This window comes from Suillus bovinus, assembly GCF_016758785.1.
Source record: "Suillus bovinus strain UH-Sbo-P2 chromosome Unknown EDB93scaffold_10, whole genome shotgun sequence".
Classification (NCBI taxonomy): Eukaryota; Fungi; Basidiomycota; class Agaricomycetes; order Boletales; family Suillaceae; genus Suillus; species Suillus bovinus.
In genome coordinates, this window is record NW_024542066.1 from 123,248 (window position 1) to 145,809 (window position 22,562).

The 22,562-nt window shown below is 47.1% G+C and overlaps 7 protein-coding genes across 7 annotated transcripts; 5 read left to right on the forward strand and 2 right to left on the reverse strand.

Moving 5' to 3' along the window:
• The first annotated feature begins 637 nt into the window (after positions 1–637).
• EDB93DRAFT_52794 (kinase-like domain-containing protein) lies at positions 638–2,402 on the forward strand. Its single transcript, XM_041456632.1, has 5 exons — positions 638–1,205; positions 1,259–1,535; positions 1,592–1,716; positions 1,773–2,174; positions 2,227–2,402. The coding sequence occupies exons 1-5, from the start codon at positions 768–770 to the stop codon at positions 2,293–2,295; spliced, it is 1,311 nt and encodes a 436-aa protein (XP_041310566.1). The 5' UTR covers positions 638–767; the 3' UTR covers positions 2,296–2,402.
• A 1,150-nt stretch (positions 2,403–3,552) lies between these two features.
• EDB93DRAFT_53072 (uncharacterized protein) lies at positions 3,553–6,081 on the reverse strand. Its single transcript, XM_041456638.1, has 10 exons — positions 5,740–6,081; positions 5,607–5,675; positions 5,429–5,514; positions 5,294–5,373; positions 5,194–5,246; positions 4,985–5,130; positions 4,819–4,921; positions 4,387–4,768; positions 3,872–4,331; positions 3,553–3,824 (listed from the first exon to the last, which is right to left on the reverse strand). The coding sequence occupies exons 1-10, from the start codon at positions 5,827–5,829 to the stop codon at positions 3,686–3,688; spliced, it is 1,608 nt and encodes a 535-aa protein (XP_041310567.1). The 5' UTR covers positions 5,830–6,081; the 3' UTR covers positions 3,553–3,685.
• A 691-nt stretch (positions 6,082–6,772) lies between these two features.
• On the reverse strand, positions 6,773–9,786 carry EDB93DRAFT_1262249 (AMP deaminase; the record flags this gene model as incomplete). Its single annotated transcript, XM_041454194.1, has 15 exons — positions 6,773–6,859; positions 6,913–7,053; positions 7,111–7,146; positions 7,205–7,485; positions 7,546–7,607; positions 7,672–7,858; positions 7,912–8,092; positions 8,141–8,175; positions 8,221–8,461; positions 8,517–8,625; positions 8,679–8,692; positions 8,748–8,935; positions 8,986–9,402; positions 9,459–9,654; positions 9,709–9,786. Coding segments are annotated over 15 exons (2,253 nt in total), but the record flags the coding sequence as incomplete, so codon positions are not given.
• A 193-nt stretch (positions 9,787–9,979) lies between these two features.
• EDB93DRAFT_1128317 (carbohydrate-binding module family 48 protein) lies at positions 9,980–12,350 on the forward strand. Its single transcript, XM_041448830.1, has 3 exons — positions 9,980–10,923; positions 10,973–11,840; positions 11,895–12,350. The coding sequence occupies exons 1-3, from the start codon at positions 10,067–10,069 to the stop codon at positions 11,925–11,927; spliced, it is 1,758 nt and encodes a 585-aa protein (XP_041310569.1). The 5' UTR covers positions 9,980–10,066; the 3' UTR covers positions 11,928–12,350.
• A 1,904-nt stretch (positions 12,351–14,254) lies between these two features.
• On the forward strand, positions 14,255–15,353 carry EDB93DRAFT_53478 (uncharacterized protein). The gene is made up of 3 exons (XM_041456645.1): positions 14,255–14,594; positions 14,649–14,783; positions 14,833–15,353. Exons 1-3 carry the CDS (start codon positions 14,420–14,422, stop codon positions 15,129–15,131), a joined length of 609 nt encoding a protein of 202 aa, XP_041310570.1. The 5' UTR covers positions 14,255–14,419; the 3' UTR covers positions 15,132–15,353.
• Positions 15,354–18,581: 3,228 nt separating this feature from the next.
• EDB93DRAFT_1080161 (uncharacterized protein) lies at positions 18,582–20,806 on the forward strand (the record flags this gene model as incomplete). Its single annotated transcript, XM_041445511.1, has 5 exons — positions 18,582–19,578; positions 19,612–19,867; positions 19,911–20,369; positions 20,425–20,544; positions 20,596–20,806. 5 exons carry the CDS (start codon positions 18,582–18,584, stop codon positions 20,804–20,806), a joined length of 2,043 nt encoding a protein of 680 aa, XP_041310571.1.
• A 529-nt stretch (positions 20,807–21,335) lies between these two features.
• EDB93DRAFT_1128346 (uncharacterized protein) lies at positions 21,336–22,480 on the forward strand. Its single transcript, XM_041448831.1, has 6 exons — positions 21,336–21,619; positions 21,651–21,673; positions 21,726–21,856; positions 21,915–21,916; positions 21,972–22,178; positions 22,207–22,480. The coding sequence occupies exons 1-6, from the start codon at positions 21,341–21,343 to the stop codon at positions 22,423–22,425; spliced, it is 861 nt and encodes a 286-aa protein (XP_041310572.1). The 5' UTR covers positions 21,336–21,340; the 3' UTR covers positions 22,426–22,480.
• Positions 22,481–22,562: the final 82 nt, after the last annotated feature.

The window sequence follows — 22,562 nt, forward strand, 5'->3', positions numbered from 1 at the left end:
ATCCCGATAAGAGCCTAAGGGTCGTGGAAGGTTCAAAAGGCGTGCGATAACGGGGTTGACGACGCGGTGATTTCCATCGCGTGTTGTCATGGCTGGGCGTAAAAAAGAGTGAGGCCTACTAGTAATGGTGATGTCGGGTGATATCGCGGTCAGCAACGTTCTGACATATGCTACGCGGTAGCCAGATGACGGTCTCTATATAAAAATACCCCTGTAGGCTGTGGGCGTGGAAGTTTTATTATCAGCGTCTGTGTAATAGGCCATATACTCGCAAAAACGGTGCTCTGTATCCTAGAAACAAGCGTTGACTGAGGCCGACTTGAGCATCGGTCTCATCTGAAAAACGCCAAGGGAGAAGTTGGTGGCAAAAGACACGCCATTCGTTCCAAAGATCCTGCGGGCATGCAGTTCAACCACGCTTGATCATGATTAGGATATGATAGATTCGTATCAGTTCGAGGAAACTCACGATAAAAAGTAAATTATGGCGTGTCTACTATGCAAACTGCCCATTTGACTACAACATTGAAAAGAGCGAGGTGCTGTGGTTAAAGTTCGATGGTCCGCAGCCAGCGCTAACGCATCGAATGATGGAGGTTTGTTGAATACTTTGCAAAATATTGTAAGTCGCAGTACTTGTGGCTTATGTAATCTACTTGAGCCTCTCTAATGTACTCGGAGTTTTGAACGTCACGGTTCTGAACTGCTTGAGCTCAGTCTTGCAAGAGTTGCGGAAGCTGGCCTTGTTGATCAAGAGTCAGTGATCTATGGCTACACCAATCCGCAAGAAGCGCAACTTCAAGGCTTTGCAGCTCGATGTGCCCGCAAAACCCAAGGAACCAGAGCCAGTCCCCACAAGGGTTGCTCCCACAACTACAGCGGCGAAGGGCAAGAAACGACCTCCGCCTATGACACTCAACGCCCCGAAACTGGGATTATCTAACGCCGTTCAGGATCCAGACGGAAATCCTGTGAATTCAGCAGGCGCGCCTACTTGCACTATTCCCTCAGCTTCCGCAAATACGCGGAGGAATACATACCACACCACCCTTTCCAATACGCTAGCAAACCTTGATATGAATGCCGAGACGCGTTACGATCTTCGTAATGAGGATCTGAAAGACCTTCAGGAGCTTGGCCAAGGCAACGGTGGAAGCGTCAAAAAGGTAGAACATACACCCACTAACACCATCATGGCCAAGAAGGCAAGTATTTAAGTGTGTCAGATCTATATGTCTTTTTCAACTGTTACTTCTAGATTGTTCTCATTGATGCGAAGCCCTCCGTGCGGAAGCAAATTCTCCGCGAACTTCACATCATGCATGATTGCCATTCGCCATACATCATCTCATTCTATGGCGCATTTCTTTCTGATCCAAATATCTGCATTTGCATGGAATTCATGGACAAGGGTTCTCTTGATGGAATTTACAAGAAAATCGGTGCCATCGACATCGAGGTCGTCTCCAAAGTTGCGCTGGCTGTGCTTGAAGGCTTAACTTATCTATATGACGTACACCGAATTATTCATCGTGGTAAGCTCAAATACGGACAGCCTTTGTTTCTTCGTCGAGGTTGATGGTCGCGTCAGATATCAAGCCGTCGAATATCTTGTGCAACTCGCAAGGTCAAATCAAGATATGCGACTTTGGTGTTTCTGGTGAACTCATAAATTCTATCGCCGATACCTTCGTAGGAACCTCAACCTATATGAGTGTGCGTCTGTATTTCTTACACCTTCTTTACCAAATCTACAAGGCCATCCCAAACAGCCCGAGCGGATACAAGGTGCCCAGTACACCGTCAAGTCCGATGTGTGGTCCTTGGGCATTTCTCTAATAGAACTTGCCCTAGGACGGTTCCCCTTTGCCGATTCAGATCCAGATGACTCTGACCTTTCCGACTTTGAAGGTACTTTGTCGCCCGGTTGCATCGGACTTCCACCGAAGAAAGAGAAAGACAAGACGTCAAAAAAGGACAAGCGGAAGAGCAAGGGTGTCAGCCTACAGGGAGGCGGGATGATGATGAGCATATTGGAACTGCTCCAGCATATCGTCAATGAGCCTGCCCCGCGGCTGACGCCAGAAGGGCGCTTCCCTCAGGAAGCAGAAGACTTTATCGATAGCTGTCTGCTCAAGGACCCTGATGCGCGGAACACGCCCAAGGATCTTTTGGTACCCTTCTTATTTGTTCCATCCGTTGTGTCCTTCTGACTGTGTCGCCCAGAAACATTCTTGGATAGACAGTGCCAGAGCATCAAGGTTCGATCTTGAAGTTTGGGCGAACACATTTTGAGTTCGTTGTGTGGTTCCCCTTGTATATCTCATATACCCCCTTATCCGCCCTCCCATGTCATCTTAATTCATCCTTGCTGCCATTGTTCTGATTGCACATTTCATCCTCGCGCGCAGTCTGTATTATAGAAAACCACGGAATAATATTCCTTCAGAAACTTGATGATTAGAAGAATATTTCATCTATTTTGCGTCAAGTACGTGCTCTGATGCGATGTTTCATCGCTCATATTTTCAGACTGCGGAGACCCCGATGCTTTTCCCACACTGCTATATCATCCGCATTGCTTCCTGTGCCAGTGACGCTGTCAGTCATAACAGCACCAATATTCCACGGGCTGGTTCCCATTTTTGGTGCACGATCGGCGAGTTTCGAAGTGTCCTGGACATTGATTGCCACATCCTGACCAAGTACCACTGCACCAGACAGTGTCGCTTGTCAGTGAACCAGAAGTAGCTCGTGCGCTCAGCGGACTGACAGATGTTAAGGACAGGAGGCTGACAGTCATCCAGTATCGTAAGCTGGTTCTACAAGGTTGGTGACTAACCCTTACCGTCGAATACCACCTATAGTTAAATCACGGGTATCTTGTTCGCCGGTGCCAGCGCTTACGGTTTGTCCGTCACATCTGATATAAGTAACTGCTGCTTATAATAAACCTGAAAACAGCATTTGCGCCAGAACCATTCATGAGAAGAATGGAAGCTCTTATGACAGCCCCACTATAATCATGCCCGCTGAACAGGGTTCGATTAACACACAAAAGGTCACTTCTAGTTCGATCGGATGAGAGCCGGTTGTCGCACTGCAGACTATGATTGGCCTTCTTGAAATAGAGTTTGCATTTCAGTAATTTTACTGTGGAGAACATTGGTGGATTCAATTGGAGGCAACGTACGGCATGTACCATGAGGCTCTTTGCAGTGAAATATTACGGTATGCCTACTTCCTCTTCATACTTCCACTGCCAGGGAGGCCCGGGGAACTCATGAGAGCTTCCGAGTCTGGATACAAACTCTTTCAAAGTTGTAGCCCAAGTGGCGTCCGGTGCATACTAGTGTAACCCTGAAGTCGCGTGCATCAGGGCCGGATAACAGCTGCAAACGGAGGTGTTCAATTGGTCAAACCTGTGATAAATCCACGACTGAAGGCCGGCGCAACTAGAGACGATTGTAGGCCTATCCTGACTCGACTCGCCGAATGCATCGAAACACGAAATCGGTACCAATATGATCAAATCATTATTACAATAATAAAACAAGTTATAAACAAGTCCGATATATCGAGGTCTTGGAATATTACAGGGAATATCCTCAAGCACACTCGTGTTATGGGTCTAAAGATTTCTACCATGGATAGAGGTCGTATGGAGGTCGAGTCGTCATCGTCATCACACAAAAGCTACTTGGTCGCGTAGGTATATCGATCGTGGCTTGTACTTCAAGGGCGCGTAGTCCATACGCTCCTTGACGGATGAATGAAACTTGGGATGCCGGTAGGGAATAACACGACCTTTACCCAGATGGATCCTGTCATCAATAAATAAATAAGTTCCTCGCAGCGACAAGTAGCTTACCGCCATTTTGTGTGCCATTTTCCATGCGCATCTTGCCACACACATGGAAGGGGCAGGATCTCAAGAAGCCACCAAGCTTTTTGGATCTGCAGCTGGTCAAACAAAGGAGCTAGAGCATCGCAAGTTTGGGGATTTGGGATTGGGGGTGCAGTGGGTGAACCAGCAGGAGGGCTGGAAGGGGCAGGTGAGGCTACTTCTGTAAAAGGCGATACAACGTCGATAGACGCAGCGCTCGAACAAGAATTGTCCGTCATCAGTTGTGACTTGCCGGTCGGATCCTCAATAGCAGGAGGCGTTTGCGAAGGAGGAAAGCTCGATAATGGCATGCCGACACGCTCAAGAGCTTCTTCATCAAAAACAATGCCACAGTTAGACAGGATGACCTGCTCAACCATCCAGTGAAGAGTGACTTGTGCCAACGAGACCTCGACAGAGTTCTCAACATCTCCGCCACCTATGTCTGCTCATGTAGTGTTCAAAGAGAATTAGAAAAACCAAAACTTGTAGATGCTTACCAGTATGACATCCGGAAAACCAGACTTCCATAACATCTGATGGCAGTGTCGGCTCTATGTCAGGGATGTCAAGCACTTGCACACTTGTCTGATCCTTAACGACGGTAGTTTCCACAGGCTTCTCAGAAACAATCTCGATGTTGCTTCGCCGGCGCAAGATTGTCTTGGTGAAACCACGCTTCAGCCCTTGAAACTTCCCCATGAACTTCTTCGCACGTTTCATAGTTTGAAGGAGCTTATTTCGCAGCGAACCAATACCGTCGGAAACACTGTCTTCCAAAACTGTAACAGCTTCAGATAATTTTGACAACTCGACAAATTCCGGATCAGGTGTATCTGTCTGAGACCGACGGTAAAGATCTGGTATGAATTTAACGCGGTGCTATTGAAGATAGTCAGCATCAAGTTAAGCAGGTAACGGACTTCATAGACCTCGTCGAGAGCCAAAGCGTGGCGAAATGTCTTGATCAAGGAGTTGGAGTCTGTGAATGGCAGTCTCTGGCTCCAGAGAACCCCAGTGCTTTGTACGGTATCCCTGAAAAGTTAAAACAGAAAAGTTAGCTATGGGTGGCTGCTGGACACAGTAGGAATAACTTGCCAGACCCCTACAAACTCCACCTGGACGACACGCGAAAATGTCTGCTTAAATCCTGCAGCAAGCGCATCTGCCTGTACACCAGTCTGCTTATATGCATTATAGGCAAAGCAAATTTGTTGGAGGTCGGATTTTGGAAGCAGTCCAACCTGCAATGAAGTCTTATTAAGGAAAACAACTCCCACCGATGATTAACGACAGCTAGCGCTCACCTTGTGCAACATTCCTGCTAACGCACGTGCGGCATATGCTCCTCGAGAAAAGCCTGCCCTGAGTTCAGTAAAATCCATCACTGCCAGGCGAACATCCCACCGAAAAGACAAATCTTATCGCCAGGCAGGTAATTTTCCATCAAGAACCTGTAACCCTCCATAATATGGGCGTCCAGGTACCTGTATGTATAATACTCAAGCATCGTCGACCTTTATTTCAGTTTGCCGAACTTACCATGCAAATGCCTCATCCAAGATCTTCGCAAGCCAAATGAACATGGGGGACACCACTCCAGGAGCAAAATACGTCCCAACACCGGCCTGTATAATAAGAGTGGATTTGAGATCCCTTGCTACTGAGACACGACTAGCGATCACATGGTGCAGTCGCTGGAGTCTATCCGGGCACGTACCTGGTAATAGCAGAGTTGGATATCTGTATCTTTCTTTAACAATGAGACGAACTTTACGACATTCGAATTCTAACGATGAGTGCTATCAGTTTTTATATTCGCGATCTGCATGTATGATTTTTTGGGACCTCACCTTCGCGTCATAAGATGCTGCCGTACCATCAAAGCATGCAATTAGGACCTTTGGCTTCCTCGATAGTTCGCTTCCTCCAGCGCTTGACATGATATGATCGAACGAGAGGATGGGAATATGCTTTCTATGGGGATGGGGGAATGTGGTCGCTCACGATTGCAGGAATAATAGCCCTACCAAAACCTGCGTAGGAGAGAGTTGTATCGGCTCGTTGGAGGGGAACAGGAGTTCTCGAACGAAATGAGATGGCTGGATTTTTGTAGCCCCCACACAGCTGCACTAATCTGGTATTCGGCGTTTGTATGATCGTCAGGCCAGTCCTAGTTGAAACGGCCGGGCATGGGTACCAGAACTGCCAGGAGACTCTGACATCATCATATAGAATTGCTTGCGATCCACAGCTGGCCAAAGCTTGTCCCACAGCTAGTAGAGCCTGAGACAATTTTTTATATTTCTATACCGTAACAAACAACAGAAACTCAGGTTTAGACGCCGCGATTCTTTATACGAGCTGTCCTTGAGTTGTCCTGCGGCGTACGATTTAAGGTATGGTGCGAACGTTTGTTTTGAAGTGTTGGTAGTTTTCTAGCTTGCTATGCCGTCCATACCTTCCGTCATCCAGCTCCTCCATTCGTCTCCCTACTCGTCTCCCTCCTTTAAGGATATAGTAGATCACTGGGAAGATCGACAGTACTCGGTCGATGACACCGGCACAGGCTCGGGCCGGAGTCGACTGTTCAAACGTTTCATGCTTCAAACTCCGGGATGTATGTCAGTATGATTCAATTCTATCCTGTTTCAAAACCCGACTCACGCACACAGACAAATTCGGCTTACTGGGAGGCGTTTGTGTTAACTTTTTTTGGTGGTACAGTCCTGTTCTTCAGGTGATCAGTCCAAGATCAGACATGGCGAAACTATATCATGTGAAAGCATATTCCATATCTAGAACTTTGAGAAACTATAGCTACACTTGTTTAAGAGAAAATGGCATATACTTCCATGCTACTATCACCGAATGATACCGATCAGGCTATGCAGGGTGTGGAGTTCTGATCATCGCAAGCTCCTCAAGTAGCGTGCGGTGCCGATATGCTAGTCGAAGATTTGGCACGTTCGTCTGCGGTCGGTGAATATATAAATAAGCCGAGCATATCAAAATAACTCGCATACCTTGTGAATATCATTGCCTGCAGCGCCTGGTAGATACCATTCTTGGCCGAGCCAGCGCCTTTTGATCTCCATCTCAAAGCCACTTTGAATCACAGAGTTGCGAGCGAGCTCTGCTAGTGAACTTTGAGGAAGCTTGTAGATCTGTCGTATGGGTCAGCCACTAGGAAATATTAGACTAGTAATTGGTAAAAATCTCACATGAGCTGCGACACTATATTCTTCTAGCAGTGGTTCCTGTTACCACGGTGTCCAAGTGAGTGAACAACAACGTGCATCAGGGCCGTGAGCTCACCTTCGTAAAATGGAATTGCAATGGGTCATCAGTGCTTAAACTCACATTCAACCCAACTTTGAAAAAGTCAGGAAGCGGATTGCGCTCATAGGTCAGGAACAACGCATTGTTGCTTAATGGACTCATAGCTAGCCCAATTTGTTTCAGGTAGAATAAGTATTGCAACGCGGGGACTTTGCGAAGCAAAATTCCATGTGAAATCGAGTGAGAAGTAAGAAAAGCTGCGGTCAGGTGATCCGTGTCTCCTGCTTCACCAGCGTGGGGTCGGAATACGAACGTGTCTGCGTGGCAGTCAATTTCACTGGTGAAAAATAAAAGGCAATCACAGAAAGGAAACTCACTAAACCCTCGTGCTTTTCGCCAGTGGTTCAAACTGGCCGTATTTGCATACATGTAGTACATCCTGTGGACGTGGTTATCCGATATTCAATTGATGAATAACAAATTGCAGATAAGTGCTTATTCACCAATATGAAAACGGAGGATTCTGCTCGGAGTCCCAGAGTCGAGGAAAAGGAAATTTGCGGTGGAATCGACGTTCCGCTTTCGATTCGTCATCAACGCTATCGAAGCCGACGACACGTTGCAAAAATACATGGAGTTCAGGGTGCGACTGAGGATCCTTCGTTACTTCAAAGAGCGGGCGGAAGACATCTATAATCACAGTACATTGTTAAGATGTACGAAATTATGGGACAAGAACTTACTGATGACAATTTCCTCGAATGTGTCGACTGCACCAGTCTGCTTGTACACTTGATACAGTCGGGGAACTTGAATGAGCCAGCGAACGTTGTGTGAGAACAGTTCATTTTTGATGATCCATTTCGCAAGCTTGTCCCACTCATCCAGGGATCTACCGTAAACACTGACACGCCATTCGCAGTTCTGAGGATATGGTAAACATTCCGAGGGTCACAGATAAAGCATTCGCACCTGGTATTTACTTTGCTCGAGGTCATTCATGACCTCTGTGACATGTCAGATTGATACAGGAAGAGCATCGTGAAGCACACCTCTGGTAATCTCAGCGAAGTATCTACCATCTATCTTATTATCTATTTTCAGGAAAATTTCCCTCAGCCTAGACTCGCCGATCGGATTGTACTTCAGGTTAAATTTATCGAACCGATGGAAGGAATCTTGGTGGGCGTGCATATCAAGCGTATTGATGGATAGATCGTATGCGCTCAGCTTGAGCGACTGAAACACTTGTTCCAGTGTTAAGTCTGTCCCATCACGGAAGATAACAACATCCTAAAATAGCGAAACGTCTGAGTAGTTGATATACCACAGGAGAATTCATACAAACATGAGGGCTGCGTTTCATCTTGGACTTGATGAACCGCAAGAGGTGCTTCTGGTTCATGCAACTTGCTAGATGGACATGCGTGTCCACCTTTCGCACATTATAGAAGTCCCTTGAATCGCTTAAATCAGCCCCTATCACCTTGTACGACAGTGGAGGAAGCACCTGTGCGGCACACTCTGCAGACGAATAGTTCATGAATGTTAAGGATGGATTTCGATGGTCTCAACGCACCTTCATGTCAGCTAATTCCTGACCCTCGTTCAAGAGACTGTACATCTCGAACTTACTCGCGAGATACTTGAGCCTACGATATGCCATACTTTTTGCTGGACCATCGGAAATAACACCCAGGACATAGTCTAGATCGACGAAGTACTCTCTGATAGTGGGTACATCGAAGATTGGTTCCTTGTTTTCTGCTGGGAAAGGGTTGGACCAAGCTCCTCTGGCAGAAATGGAGCAAAATTACCATTAGCATTCGTGTATACTTGATACACGCCTTTGTCATCTATCTCAAACTCCCACTCGTGATTACCAGGTATTTGGCAGTGAGATAAATTGAATTGGTTGTCCGGTGTAATGCGACCATCTGCGCTAATGACCGTTTCCTTCGCAGTAAATTGCCAGTGGGGTGGAGGAGGCTTCGGATATATGACCCAAGGCTCGTGAGGGCTGTCGGCGGATGCAGCCAAAGATTGCTTAACATCGGGTTTGATCCCAGAAACATCTGCCAGACCCTCGGCTACGCCGTGAAACACACCGTCGTGGTCTCTAGGGTTATCACCCAGCCTCTGTAACGATTTCGTGATATATTTGTCGCGAAGTTCAAGGCATTTCTGAAAAGACAGGGCAATACGCGCAAACTCTGGGGTGATCACGGTATCCACTGTAGAGACATATAAACCTGAAGGGTGAGATGAGATACGTCAGATGAGGACGAACTGTTGTGCTGAGTATCCGAGACCTGTTCTTTATCTTCGTCGTCAGAGAAAGGTGACGGATGTAACTCCTTAGTCGTCTGTATTTGAAGGGCTTCACGGATAGAAGACAGCGTGAAATTGGCAGATAGTGATGTACTATCAGCCCGAGGATGCACGACGTCAGAAGTGCGGCGTTGTGCTAGTTTTTGTTCTTCTATCTGACCATTCATATTATAAGAGTCCAATACATGTCTGGCGAAAAACACTCTCACTTGTCGAAGACTCTTTTCATCGGTGTAACCATAAAATCCGTCTCTAGTTTCCGGGATGATCAAACCAGAGCTCGATTCGACGACAATATTTGGTGCTGGGGTGAGTAGCGAGGTAGGAGATGCATCTCCACTCATGATATCGACTCGAGTCTTCCGTAAGAGTATGAGTCGGATGTAGTGAGTTGTACTTACAGTGTGAATGATGGCATTCGAAGTTATTTATATTATATATTATTGTTATCACTTATCATTTTGATAATAATCATTGTATCACCTCTTTTTGACACCACCGAGCTCGATTATTGCGACGAGGACGAAAAGAGCGTCTTCAACGGCGAACAACCACAGTTATCGTGAGATGGGAAATACCGCATCACACACCAATCAAAGCTCACGCTCACCTGTCCCGAGCAGAAGAATCGATTCATCTGTGCGTCGACAAGCCCCATCACACTCACCATCACCCAATCCCCATCAACCTCATCGCTCGTTACGGACAAAGAAAAAATCCCTCGAGCTTCCAGATCTTGCATCTCTTTCTCTGACACCAGCAGCATCGTACCACAACTCTGGGAATTCTTCCCCCTTATCACCTTACCGTCGGCCACTGAGAACAACTTCCCCAATCCCGATTCCGAATCCTGCTTTTAACAATGGGACTATGAATAATGCTTCAAATACAGGCACTTCCCCTCGTGGACGTCGACCGGATTTGAAAGGAACCGCAAACAGAGTTACTGATACGGGAAACTATTCGGCAGAACTACTCTTGGATCACCCTCCATCCACCCATATCCCGGTGCATCATAGCCATCGCCCGCGAGGAAGCCCTTACTTCAGAGGTGCACCTTTGCAGTATAATTCCACTCATTCTTTTCCTTTGCGCGGTCAGTCTGCTCAGCCTCGCATGCAAGAGCTTTATGCCGAAAGTGAGATTGAGGAATCTGAGCAACCTGATCCACCTGGTTTCATTCAGGAGACCGTCCATTCAACCATCCCACTTGCCCTTCACAAAGCGGAGGAGGAGATAGCTAAATCGGCGAATGCTGACACCGACGGGGAGAACGGCCAACTCATGGATCGACCAAATCAATCACGTGAGGAACCAAAAGAAACTGTCTCTGTAAAGATAACATGGAATGGTGGTGGGAAAAGTGTTGTCTTAGTTCGTGCTGGAGACGACAATTGGAAAGGTCGTTTGGCTATGGAGCCCGAGTATGTCGTCTCCTCGGAAGCCTTTGCCCTTCTATTAACAACTTGCCAGCGATCCATCGAGTGACAAATCATGGTCCGCACGGGTACCACTCATGCCTGGTACTCATCATATTCGATTCATCGTTGACGAACAGTGGCGGGTAGCAGATGACTTGCCTACTGCCGTTGATGATGAAGGCAGTCTTGCAAATTACGTCGCTGTTCCTATCTCCGGCTTGACTCCACCCCACGTGTCGTCTGTTGCCGGTGCTACACCGGGGCGCCATCCACACCCTCATGCGCATTCCTTCTGGTCAACAACAAGCTCTACTCACGGTTCCGTTATGGATGCAAGCGATCCAAAGGGTACGCTTGCCAAATGGACGGATGATATCCCCGCAGGGCTTATTGCAGCTGCTCGGGAGGAAGAAGCCTACCTAGCGTATACAGCTAGCCCCGAGTACGATCAGACACCTTATCAATATGTCCCTACTCCCAACATTCCACCTGCTCCTGGACTGCCACGGCATCTTGATAAACTGATACTAAATGCGAAACCTGGGCAGTCTCCCGCAGGTAACAGGGGTAGGGAACGTGATCGTGAACGTGAACGCGAAAGGGAGCGCGAAAGCAAGCGACGACAGGGACGATCCCTGTTGGGAATGACGAGCACCGTTGCTCGTGAACTTCACAAAGAGGAGAGGACCGCAGAATTAGAAGCTCCTGCCATTCCTATTACTACGGCCAGTGGCACGGATGTAACCAGTGCGCATCTGGCAGCCCCCGCGCATACTCGGTTAGGTCTTGATGGTCCTGGGCTCAGTGATGATGCTAGCGTTCTCCCTGTTCCATCTCATGTTGTCTTACACCACTTGAGTACCAGTGCAATTCGCAACGGTGTCTTGGCCGTGGGTAATACCACACGATATCGCACGAAGGTTTACATTTTCGTATCATGACGTCCATCACGATTGCTGACCATGAAGCTACAGTATCTCACGACCATCTATTATAAACCTACATAACGATTTTCGGTTGATCTTGCCTTTCTGGCTAGCACGACAATTCGGCGATTTCCAGACCCTCGGCCAGCTATCTCGACAGCTTTCGAAAACCTGTTAAGTTGAGGCGTTGTCATGATCCTTTCCCCCCCTTTTTTTTTTCTTTTGCGAAGCTGGCTCTTTATATCTTCTACTGCTCTTCTATGATGACCGCTTGTACGACGTTCTATATTGCCACACCACGACAGACCAGACATACATGACGGACTGACTAGCTACGATCTCAACATATTAGAATACCCACCAAAATGTATCTTTTTCGTATGTCTGGAAAATTGTAAGTTGGATCATCTACTGCTCCTGATAATTATAAAGCAGCTTCTTCATGGTCAGTGTGCCTAATTATATAGCAGTATATTCTTAAGAAATAAACTAGAGGAAATAAACTATTCAACAAATTTTCATTGAAAAGCACTCGGTGGGCCGGTCAGTCGGAAACCCGTTCACGATTTAAGATTATACGGACCGCAAGTTAGGCCCAAGTAGGTTGTGTGGTTGTATTTGCACGGCGTGGCTAATTTTAGGATCAAGATTCTCTAAGCCGACTGGTTTAAAGTCTGCTATCATCGCGGATTGCCAGACTAGACTAAACCTTCAGTAAAGGACTTGCTTCTCTGGGGGAAAATTATTCGCACCAGCCGCACCGTTCTCCCAAGGAAATCATTGGGCATAAGAGGATAGATATCGGTATCAGCCGCTTACAATTATATCGAGGAAAGGATCCGGAGGCGATTAACATCCTGGGTCAGTTTTTCCAATAGTAACGCGCTTTACATCTCCATATCGTCATCTAGTCGCTCTTTCCCGTGTCGGCAATGATGGCATTGCCTTAGTTTCTACTCCCACCACGTTCGAATAAAAATTATTTCCGATTTCGATGACTGGGTAAGAGACTAGGTCACTGCAAGTATCAAATGTTCGGCCTGGACAAATCAAGTGTACGCGCGTCGGGAACGGAGGTGCGGCCCCAGAATGACCATACAAGACATCCCTCGGAGGAGAAAGAGTCATAGTGACAATACCCATTATCATATCAAGAGCCTTCGTGTCCTCGTCACTGCAAGCCGGGAGCATAGATATCGGACAAAGATACATACAAACGCGTCATTGGGTCTATTTGGTAGGTAGTGTCCGATATAGCCTGAGGGCTTGACCTCAGCGGACAACAACCGATGATAAAAAATGACAGCACTTGCTGCCGGTGAGGATCCGATACTTGTTATAATCAGAGTCAAGAGTGTTGTTAACTCGACCAAGTATTTCGAATCCATAGTAGTCGCGGCGCAGCTTCGCTCGTCATCAATTCGGCAGCTCGGATACCGTTGGCCAACCGTGACGCCATAGCAGAAGGTAAGTGGAGTTGGTCCTTACTTGCTATCACAGGATTTCATGACAAAAAGCGCACTTGGCTTCCTTTGGACACGACCAATCACAATGTTCCATCATTATGTGTCGGTGGCCGTCGCATAAAATTATTGTGCGAAGAAACCCTTTCTGATCAGACTGGATCATCATCTGCCTATTCCAGTAAAAATGGGGGCTTTCGACTGACTGTGGCTACAAGTCCATGTGCTTGGTACTACTTATCAAAGACACTTACGTGTTGAATGACATGAGCATAGCATCACGGAGTTATGGAAGTCCCTGCGTTCGAATTACTCAGGAAATTTGGAGCAAGTAAGGTTCTTGAGTGTCTCAAGAATGAATGCGCATAGCCAGACTTTTTGCACGGTTAGACCCATCGGAATATACTGGACAGACGAACCCGGTTCGAATTCAATTCGCAGGTGACGAGACTCCTGGAATTATCCGGGCCAATCAGGCTCAGGCCTCAGGCCCGGCTGCCCAACGTCAAAGTGTACTTGATCTGCACGTCCAATACGCATAACGGGTGAAGATGTACAGCCTCGAATACGCCACACCTGTCCCACAGCTGCCCTTGATCATTTCCATCAATGACTTAATACACATGTCAGTTAATATCTCTACCAGAGTCGCTGACTCTACAATGATTTTCGCTGTGGCGAAATGCAGGAGCGATTATGCTGGAATCGCTTCTCGCCTATGAAGTCGTGTTCCGGTAGCGATTCTACCCGTCGGATGGATTGCTATGCATACACAGGTGAAAGACCGTTCAAACTTTAAAATCTGAGCAACGTAGGCATCGATGTCCTCAGATCGGTGAAATCACATTTCGTAAGTAGTGGCTGATTGACCTGTCTATTCAGATCATAAGATCCAACTCAACTTGAAAGACAAGATCAAACCTTGTGCTCGCCGAGATGATGATGTGTACTAAAACCCTTTAGGCGCTAGAAACAATGAGTTCCGAAGATCTCGAGATCGAGTAAGGGCTAACAGTCCAAAAAAATACAGTTTACGAAACAGGGTAGAGGATGGTATAAAAAGCAGGCTTCTAACTCCACATGTAGACTCACTCCTGCGCGATTGCAAATATGCAGCTCTACCGCGGTGCGCAAAGCTACCAGCGTCCCGTACCGAAGCAAAGCAAAATTGCATCGCAGAGGCAGTATCGAGTCAAAGAGGGGGATGGGTTCCAAGAACTCAAAACAGCGATTCGCTTGATCACAGGGGAAACTCCCCAGACAAGGCGCGAAACCTTGAAGAAAGGTATGCCCGTTTTGAAATATGTTTTGCTTGCATGATCACTGATCCCCTTCACAGCTGCAGAATTGCTGCGGGAGTTATCAAGAGAACATGATGGCGAAATTTCTAGGCATGAACCACTCCCACCCTTGGAATTCTCGTCAGCATCCGAGTCACCCTATGAAGCTGAACGGGAGTCTCACACTTCTTATGGTATGCATTTTTTGAGCCGTCGGTGACGGGTTCTCATAGACACTCCTAGAACCTCTTGTGATTCCCAACAACGAGACATGGGCAAACGCCATTGTATCAAGGACAAGGAATAGTAGCCCGATGTCAGACGCATCGGCGACGAGCTCGATGCTGGAGTATCAAGGTTATACTCAGACAGAGATTCACCATGCTGTCGGCGGTGGAGGCGACTGGAGTTTGGTTCAACCCACCCCTTCGCAATTTCGGCATGTCTCATTCTCCACGCAGTGTCAATGGAACGACCTGTCGCTCATTCATTCGAACATAGATCAAGTTCCATACTACTTAGAAAGCGTAGGAGTAAATTAGGTTACATGTCGGAATTCGAGGAATCCCTGAATATTTCAAAATATTTGTAGCATCCATAACTTATTACTCTTGCGGATTTACGTACCCTGTAGCCTTTAGTCGTCGTATTTATTAGATCTATAGTATATACCCTTTGATACCCTTTGCATATACCCAACGAGAGGGCGAGTGAGAGAAGCACGACCATTCGACATCCTGGGTGTTCTATGACCAGATATGCCTCTATACTCGCATCAGTCACAATATCCGGAGGCAACAAATATAGTTCTTACTATAATAGTAATCTAAGCGTGTCAAAGATCTGATCATCTTGCATATATCATTTCGAGGGGTGGAATGCACATAACCTTTTTTGAGCAGCTACAAAAGGTCCGCATGTACAACGATAACCACACACTGTTGGGTAAAGATGTCAATATGATATGTGAGAGTTTGGATGCGCGTCCTTACCGGAGTGGTAAAAATGACATGAGATCGTAGTTCACTCTAATTCGCAAAGAACGGAATGAAATCACCGCGGGATTCTTGACGCGACGGTCGTATCTTTCTGGAAAACGTCCCGAGAAGTGCGAAATGCAAGCGCGCCGTTGCGAACATAACTTACACATAGCGCTAAATGAGTACGATTCATTTGCGATCGATTGCATCTGGATGATAGAGTGGGCCTGCGGAGATGGATCGATCAGCAACCGATCGCATTGAAGAGTATGGGTATTGGGAACATGCAACAGGCGCCTGCGACACCGTGACAACAGAGAACGGCGACAAGACTTCATTTGCCCTTGCACATAGGAAACCATCAACATGTTGGTTTGTATTCATTCGAGAGGACAGGCAGCCGTACTACCCATTTGTAAAAGGCTGATCAAATACAAAAATCAGAAAGATCCACGCACACGTGTGGAGTGAAAATTTTGATTCTCGACCCTCAAAGTGTGACCTAACAGTAGATGAGACAAAGTGCTAGCAGTTGATCCGGAAAGAATGGAAATTGAGCGCTCGGGGCCGGTGCGGAAAAGTTTAAAGCACGTGGTGTTGTTTTTGCACTCGTCAGCTTCCGGACTTCAAGTAGTCGGAAGCGTCCTTAGCTAGTACGTAGTAGTACATAGTACCAGACTTTGACAATCTGGCAAATCTCGTTAATTACTAAAGAATAAATCTGTTACAATGCATGTGACAAAACAAGGTTTACCTAGCTCAACGCCGCAAACCGATGTATGATCATAAATGATGATGGTCCCAGACTTCCAGTTCTGCCATAGGCAGATCAAATAAAAAAAAATGGCACTTTCGAAACTCAAACAGACTTACAGTGAATTAAAAAAACTTGGCTCTCCACTGATAAGGGTAAGTCACGGTAGCAACGTCGCCCTACTGCAGATTTGGACTTGCATCGTGCGGGTAACTGTTACTTGCCTCGGTACCATAACTTGAACGTTTGTTCGATCTTGAAAGTTGCAATCAGGGTGAATGCACCTTACAGAACAATCTCGTCGTGTGAAACTGCCTTTTAGAGACGCGGGTGCGAATGCATGAACGTAAAAAGATGGTGCTGCCGCACCTACCCCAGCTCGTGGTGCACCTGATGATGTCCTTTGATCCACCGATGTTCGCTCCGATCCTAAGACTTCGTAGTTATGTGCCCAGAATCTGGCGTCGATGGCAATGAACATTTGTTCAGTTCTTATGAAGGAACGTTATGTGGCACTGGCATTCTGATGAAAAGGAAGAACTGACATGTCTCCAGTACTTGACCCCGCGGAAAGACCCGCACCTTGGTACGAGTATGTGTCTGACATCGACAGGCATCGCCTGGACATCCTCGGAGGCCCGTCGTCTTCGTTCCGAGATGTCATACACTAGTCGCAAACCTTAGTGTCATGAAAGGTCGAGGCACAGTACGATTGAAGAACGTTGCGCTAGCCAAAGAGGGCACCTGCGAACCAACTTGGCTTACAAATATTTAGACCATGTATCAGTTCACACGCTCCTTGTATTGATGATTGATCTCCTTCAAGTCACCTCTTTATTTGTTCGACAGAACGTGCCCTCATCAGTGCTACACATGTGCAATCCCTGGGCTGTGTAAAAACATCATTGTTTATGTTTCCTGGAACCTGAAGGTGCGATTATCATCCCTGAGATCAAAAAGCAGGGGATATAAAATTGCCGTTTAAAGACTCAACAGAGCCGGATCAGCCCCAGTGAACATCGGACATTAATGCAGGGTGCTTCGGCGTGCCTTGTCAGAACGTATTGATTTGCGCAAATTGCCGAATCATGTAAAGATGAGGGACGCCTGCAGGGAGCTTACGGTACATTTTATGTTGTGAGCCCAGCACACACGCAAGCACTCTGCGCTAACTTTGAATTCTGCAGCATTCCTTGTACTCGTTTTGCAACTGCATGGATTCCGCAACGTTTACGTTTGCCGCATCTACTGCTTGTAAGTGCAGTGCGCCAGGTAACAAAAACTTTACAAGGCTGAACTCTGTCTTCATATCATCAACACAGGCTCTCATTGTCCCCTTACCATCACCACGTTCCTCTAGTACAACGACGCTGCGGCCGGCCAGTAACCAACTCGAGCTCTGGTCTTAAAACCCTAAGTTTTCTCGATAGCAGCATCCTGCGGATCAGCTATTGATTCTCTCTCGCAGGCGTCTACTGGAACTTAACTCGACACATCAAACAGTAATGCTCTCGTCGTAATATCAAGCTTAATTTTCTGGTAATCAGAGTCGAAAGCGACACAATTCACGAGTGTTTCTGATAATTGCAGCAGCAATATTGAATCAAACATTCGCTCGGGGTTCATCGAGTATTTTTGTTTTGGGGTCAAAAATAGCATCCAGGCTGTCATATGCATCGACAGTGCCTTGTGCTGAGCGCACGCGTCGCGTGTTTTTCGAAGTACTTCTTTTCCTTCCGTGCTGTGCTTGGACCCCTTTTTGAGGTTTTCAACCTCACGCTGACTCCGCGCAGCCCTCCAATACTAGGAGGAAGATATCCGGAGCCCTCAATCGCATGAGACAAAGGATGACTCAAGGAACTAAATTTGGTCACTTACCAAAGAAGACCACGCGCAGGATAAGGAGACGCAGTTGAGGTTAGAGATAAGTCGAATAACTTTGTGATGACGACGTGTGCGGCATTGTCGGCAGAATAAGGTAGTAGAATAAGTTTGGCGGAGGGAAGGCGGGGATGATGGTCATATAAGGGTGGGCACTAAAACGCACGGGCCATCAGTCACCGGAGAAGGACAAGGGCAGTGAAAGAGATGCATCGGAGGGTTTTCAAGGTCTTTCTTACGCACGTTAGTTACCTTTAATTCGGGAGCTTTGAGGAACCGAGGCGTTGATGAGTCATGATCCAAGTAATAATGTTACGTAAAGCTCAGGCCAGGAGTCAGCTGCTGACTAAAACTGCTCACTCTGCAGGCCGTTCACCATGTCTAATACGTCAGCCGGCGACCTCGCAAAGCTCACAGTCCCTCAGCTCAAAGCGTTGTGCAAAGAACGTCGCATTGTCGGGTATTCGAAACTCGGAAAAGCTGTTCTGCTCCTGAAATTAACTAATTATGATGCTGCCCGTGGTGACCCTCAGCCTCAGGGTGTCATTTCAATCCAACCATCAATATCGAAAACAATGGCACCAGAACACGCAGGCTATCCAGCCGATCTAGTTCCTGCAGGTTCCACTGGAGTTACTGTTCTCAATCATACTCGTAATGCACAGACAATAAACAAGGACCTCACTGCTACATCCGCCGAAAAATCTGCCCTACGTAAAGCACTGCCTGTGTCTGGTCCGGTGGATCACTCAGCTGCCAACTATTGTACATCACCAACGGCTGCTGTCGCTCCATCAAGCCATGACGCCCCCACCGTGAGCCAGAGCACGAAACGGCCCCGTGTTTCTGCTATGTTCGAGTCCACAAAAAGACAAAAGTCCTCTGCTGTGAATGCTGTAGCTGTCTGTGATGCCAACTCCTCTCCAATTTGTACGAAGTTACCCACGGCTACTGGAACCCTCAAGGCGCGCGCTGGTCCGAGTGCTTCATCAAACGCAGTACCTATCATCACTCAACCTCGAAATATTAACCTTGTCCAGAAAGGCTCTACAACAAACCTTCAGGGCCGATTCAAACCTCCTGTTTTTACAACAACTCCAATTATCGCCAGCACATCAGGAATCTCCCAGCGAGTCTTCCACAACGACCACAGGGCTGACGAAATTACTTCTACACCCCCCGGTACTTTTGGCCTTGAGGCTGCTCCCGTTTTGATACCATCCTTAACAAATATTACATTTCCACCTAAGCTATCCGACAGAAAACGGGTTCAACGCTGGGCAGTAATCCTTTCTGCACTCACTGATCGAGATCGCCAGACTTGCACCCTGGTCTCTCGGACATTTCGATATGCAGGCAGGATACAATCTGGAGGTTTGACATGTCTCTAACGATATTCCCATATAGTATACCTTTCTGCCATGCATATACTCACACAGAAGTATCATGGTCGCCGTCTAAACCAAATAATGAAGTACCATCCACAAAACACAACAAATATGTGGCCCTACCTGCGTCAGCGTCAGAACGAAGTGACTTTCTGGAGACATGCGTTTCAAAATTCTTGGGTTGGAAGGTACAACTCCTCGCTTGGAATAGACCCTCTGTCTGCACGTCTCTGGGCGAGCGCAGATGATGAGAAGCAGGTGGTTGTGGCGCTGAGGTATGCTGTCTTTAGTTCAGGACAAAGCACAGTGAAGCATTAGGTTCAGGTTTATCGTTACAAGACTTTGGTTCACGCTCTCTGTCGGAACAACAAGTGAGCGAGATCCAACAGCATGGCTAAAAAGAACTGTGGAAGATGCCCAAGAAGTTGTGAAAGGTGAGATCTGGGCCATCACGATTCGAGACGAAAATTCGTTATCCGAGTTCTACGTGCTGGAATCCACTTGCGAAGTCATTGGCCGGGCACTCAACGCTCCTCAATCTGAAGTCTACTCCTCTGGTTTGCGTGCTGACTGGTCAAGATACATATCATCTCGTACTGGTATTTCTGCGGGGCCACGTAACTCGATCTCAGAGAATCTTCGATGGGCGAATTACGAGGAATATGACAGAGGAATAAGCAGGCATTGGCTGCGCCGCATCTCTGGTGAAGACGATGTCGGCTTGTCGAAAAAGGTGGTCGCCGAGCGATATGTCCTGGCGTGTGTGGTTGCCAATAGGTGAGCCACTGAATGAGATGGCTCTCTTTGGAACATATTGACAGTCGGCAAACAGCATTAGTGGCCAGTGGATGTCATCTAATCAGATGGCGCAAGAATTCGCAGGTTTGCCATCTCAAGTGACCCTTGCAACTATCAGAAGCGAAAAACCAAAGATAAACCTTTACCTACCAGCGTACGCAGTAATTTTATACTTTGGCTCAGTACTCTCAAGACTTCTTCACAGCCATCATCATGTTGAGAGCGTTCACCTTACCTCACCAAAAGGTGTACCATTGCACTCGGCTCTTGCCGTCATACAGACCCCAGCAAGAGAATACATCGTCTTGAAGGATAATGGAATGCAAGTTGGATGCGAAGAAGATGGTGTTGCAAATGTGTGGATGCACGTCCTTGGATGCGACAAAAATGGGATGACGATTGTACGTTTCAAATGAATCATCATGCAGCCAAAATTCTTGAAAGCCAGCTTCATCCTCCAACACGATTCGATTTGAGTGAACTCGTGAGTTCGCAAGTTTACTGTGATCCCAGAATCCTCTTGGCGGTTGGCAAGCCTACGGTACATGTGAGAGCTTTTCTTGATACTCGAGTGCGATGGGAATACAGTGTCATGACTACTCATCATTCAAGTCATCGACACTACTCGCGTCCGTCGTCTGTGGATCTGTAACGGTCAATCTTCTCTTACATTGGTGCCTGGTGCATCTGTGCCTAGACCATGTGAGGACTCGTACCATTTCAATGTTCCGCCGCTTTGAATTGTCCAACTGCAGATATCACAGATCGCGCGTATCCTCGGAGGTTTTATGAATGTAAAGCTCAGTCAGTATTTAGCACCCGTTCTATCGATGTGACAAAAATCAAGTCTTCTATGTCATATGCTAATTCAGAGCCTGACATTATGTAAGCTACGCATTGTACCAACTTCTAGCTTGCACTGGCAAACATACATCCTACATTAGACTGCTATGTCGATCCTGCCTGCAGTAGTTCCAGGAAACACAATAGCAGCGAAAGATAAAGGGAAAAAGAAGGCTACCCAAAATGACTTCATCTCTTTCGACGATTCAGACCTGGCTTCAGAAAGCTCTTCTTCGAGCTCTAGTTCAAATTCATCCTCCAATAGCGACTCGGATTCCGACTCGGACGATGAAGAAATCACTCAAGAATATTTACAGTCCCTCTTGGATAAAGCAAAATCAAACGCTCGAGAGTCAGCAAAAATGAAAAAAGCATTGCGGGAAAATGTGTTTGGATGCTGGAGAAGATATTATCAAGTTGGATGGTGACGAATCGGAGAGGTACTGCGTGTTATGAAGAACATGCTTCATCATTTGCTGAGTCTCACTACAGGCCATTGCCGCCATTGGATCCAGGGGAACTTCCGCCTGCATATTTTGAATTCGTGAAAGATCGACGTCACGCCCCTGCGACTATACGAGACCCAGACATCCAGCAGCGCAGAAGCAGCCACCTCTGGAACCGTTGCTCCTGCACCCCCTCCAAAACCAACGCTCGCCTCAACTAAAAAACAACGAAAAGCCGTGAGTTTCACTTTGTTATTATCAACTGAAGGACCCATGGACGAGTATTTTTTAGATGGAAAACCAGACTGCTGGTCCAAGCTGGTTTGACCTTCCAGCGCCCGCTGAAGCCGATCTACCTCGATTGCACCGTGAAGTCGAAGCTCTTCGCCTGCGCAATCAACTTGATCCCAAGCGCTTCTACCGTAAAGGACGACGGGGATGGGAAGGGTATCAAAGGACTACCGAAACATTTTGCTGTAGGTTTCCAACACAATATATTGTATCATACAGGCTTATTTTTGATCTAGATTGGCACCATTGTGACTACAAACACGCCATTTGGCACAGCAAGTACGGATAACCTTCCTCGTGCTCATCGCAAGAGAACTTTGGTCGATGAGTTAGTCGATGATGCAGAAGCACGACGATATGCGAAGAGGAAGTTCGAGGACCTGCAGGTCGTGAGGGGTGCGAGAGGAAAGAATACCCTACACCAAAAGAAGGCATTACGCAGGCCAAAGTGGTAACCGCACGTTAGAGGGCATGACCCTGGTACGATAAGTGATGCGATTGATCGAGACATTGATTTTGCTTGTTCCAAAGGACACCGGTATCCACACGCTTCAATGGAGAATGGTCGACGCCGCTTGTGTAGGGCATAACG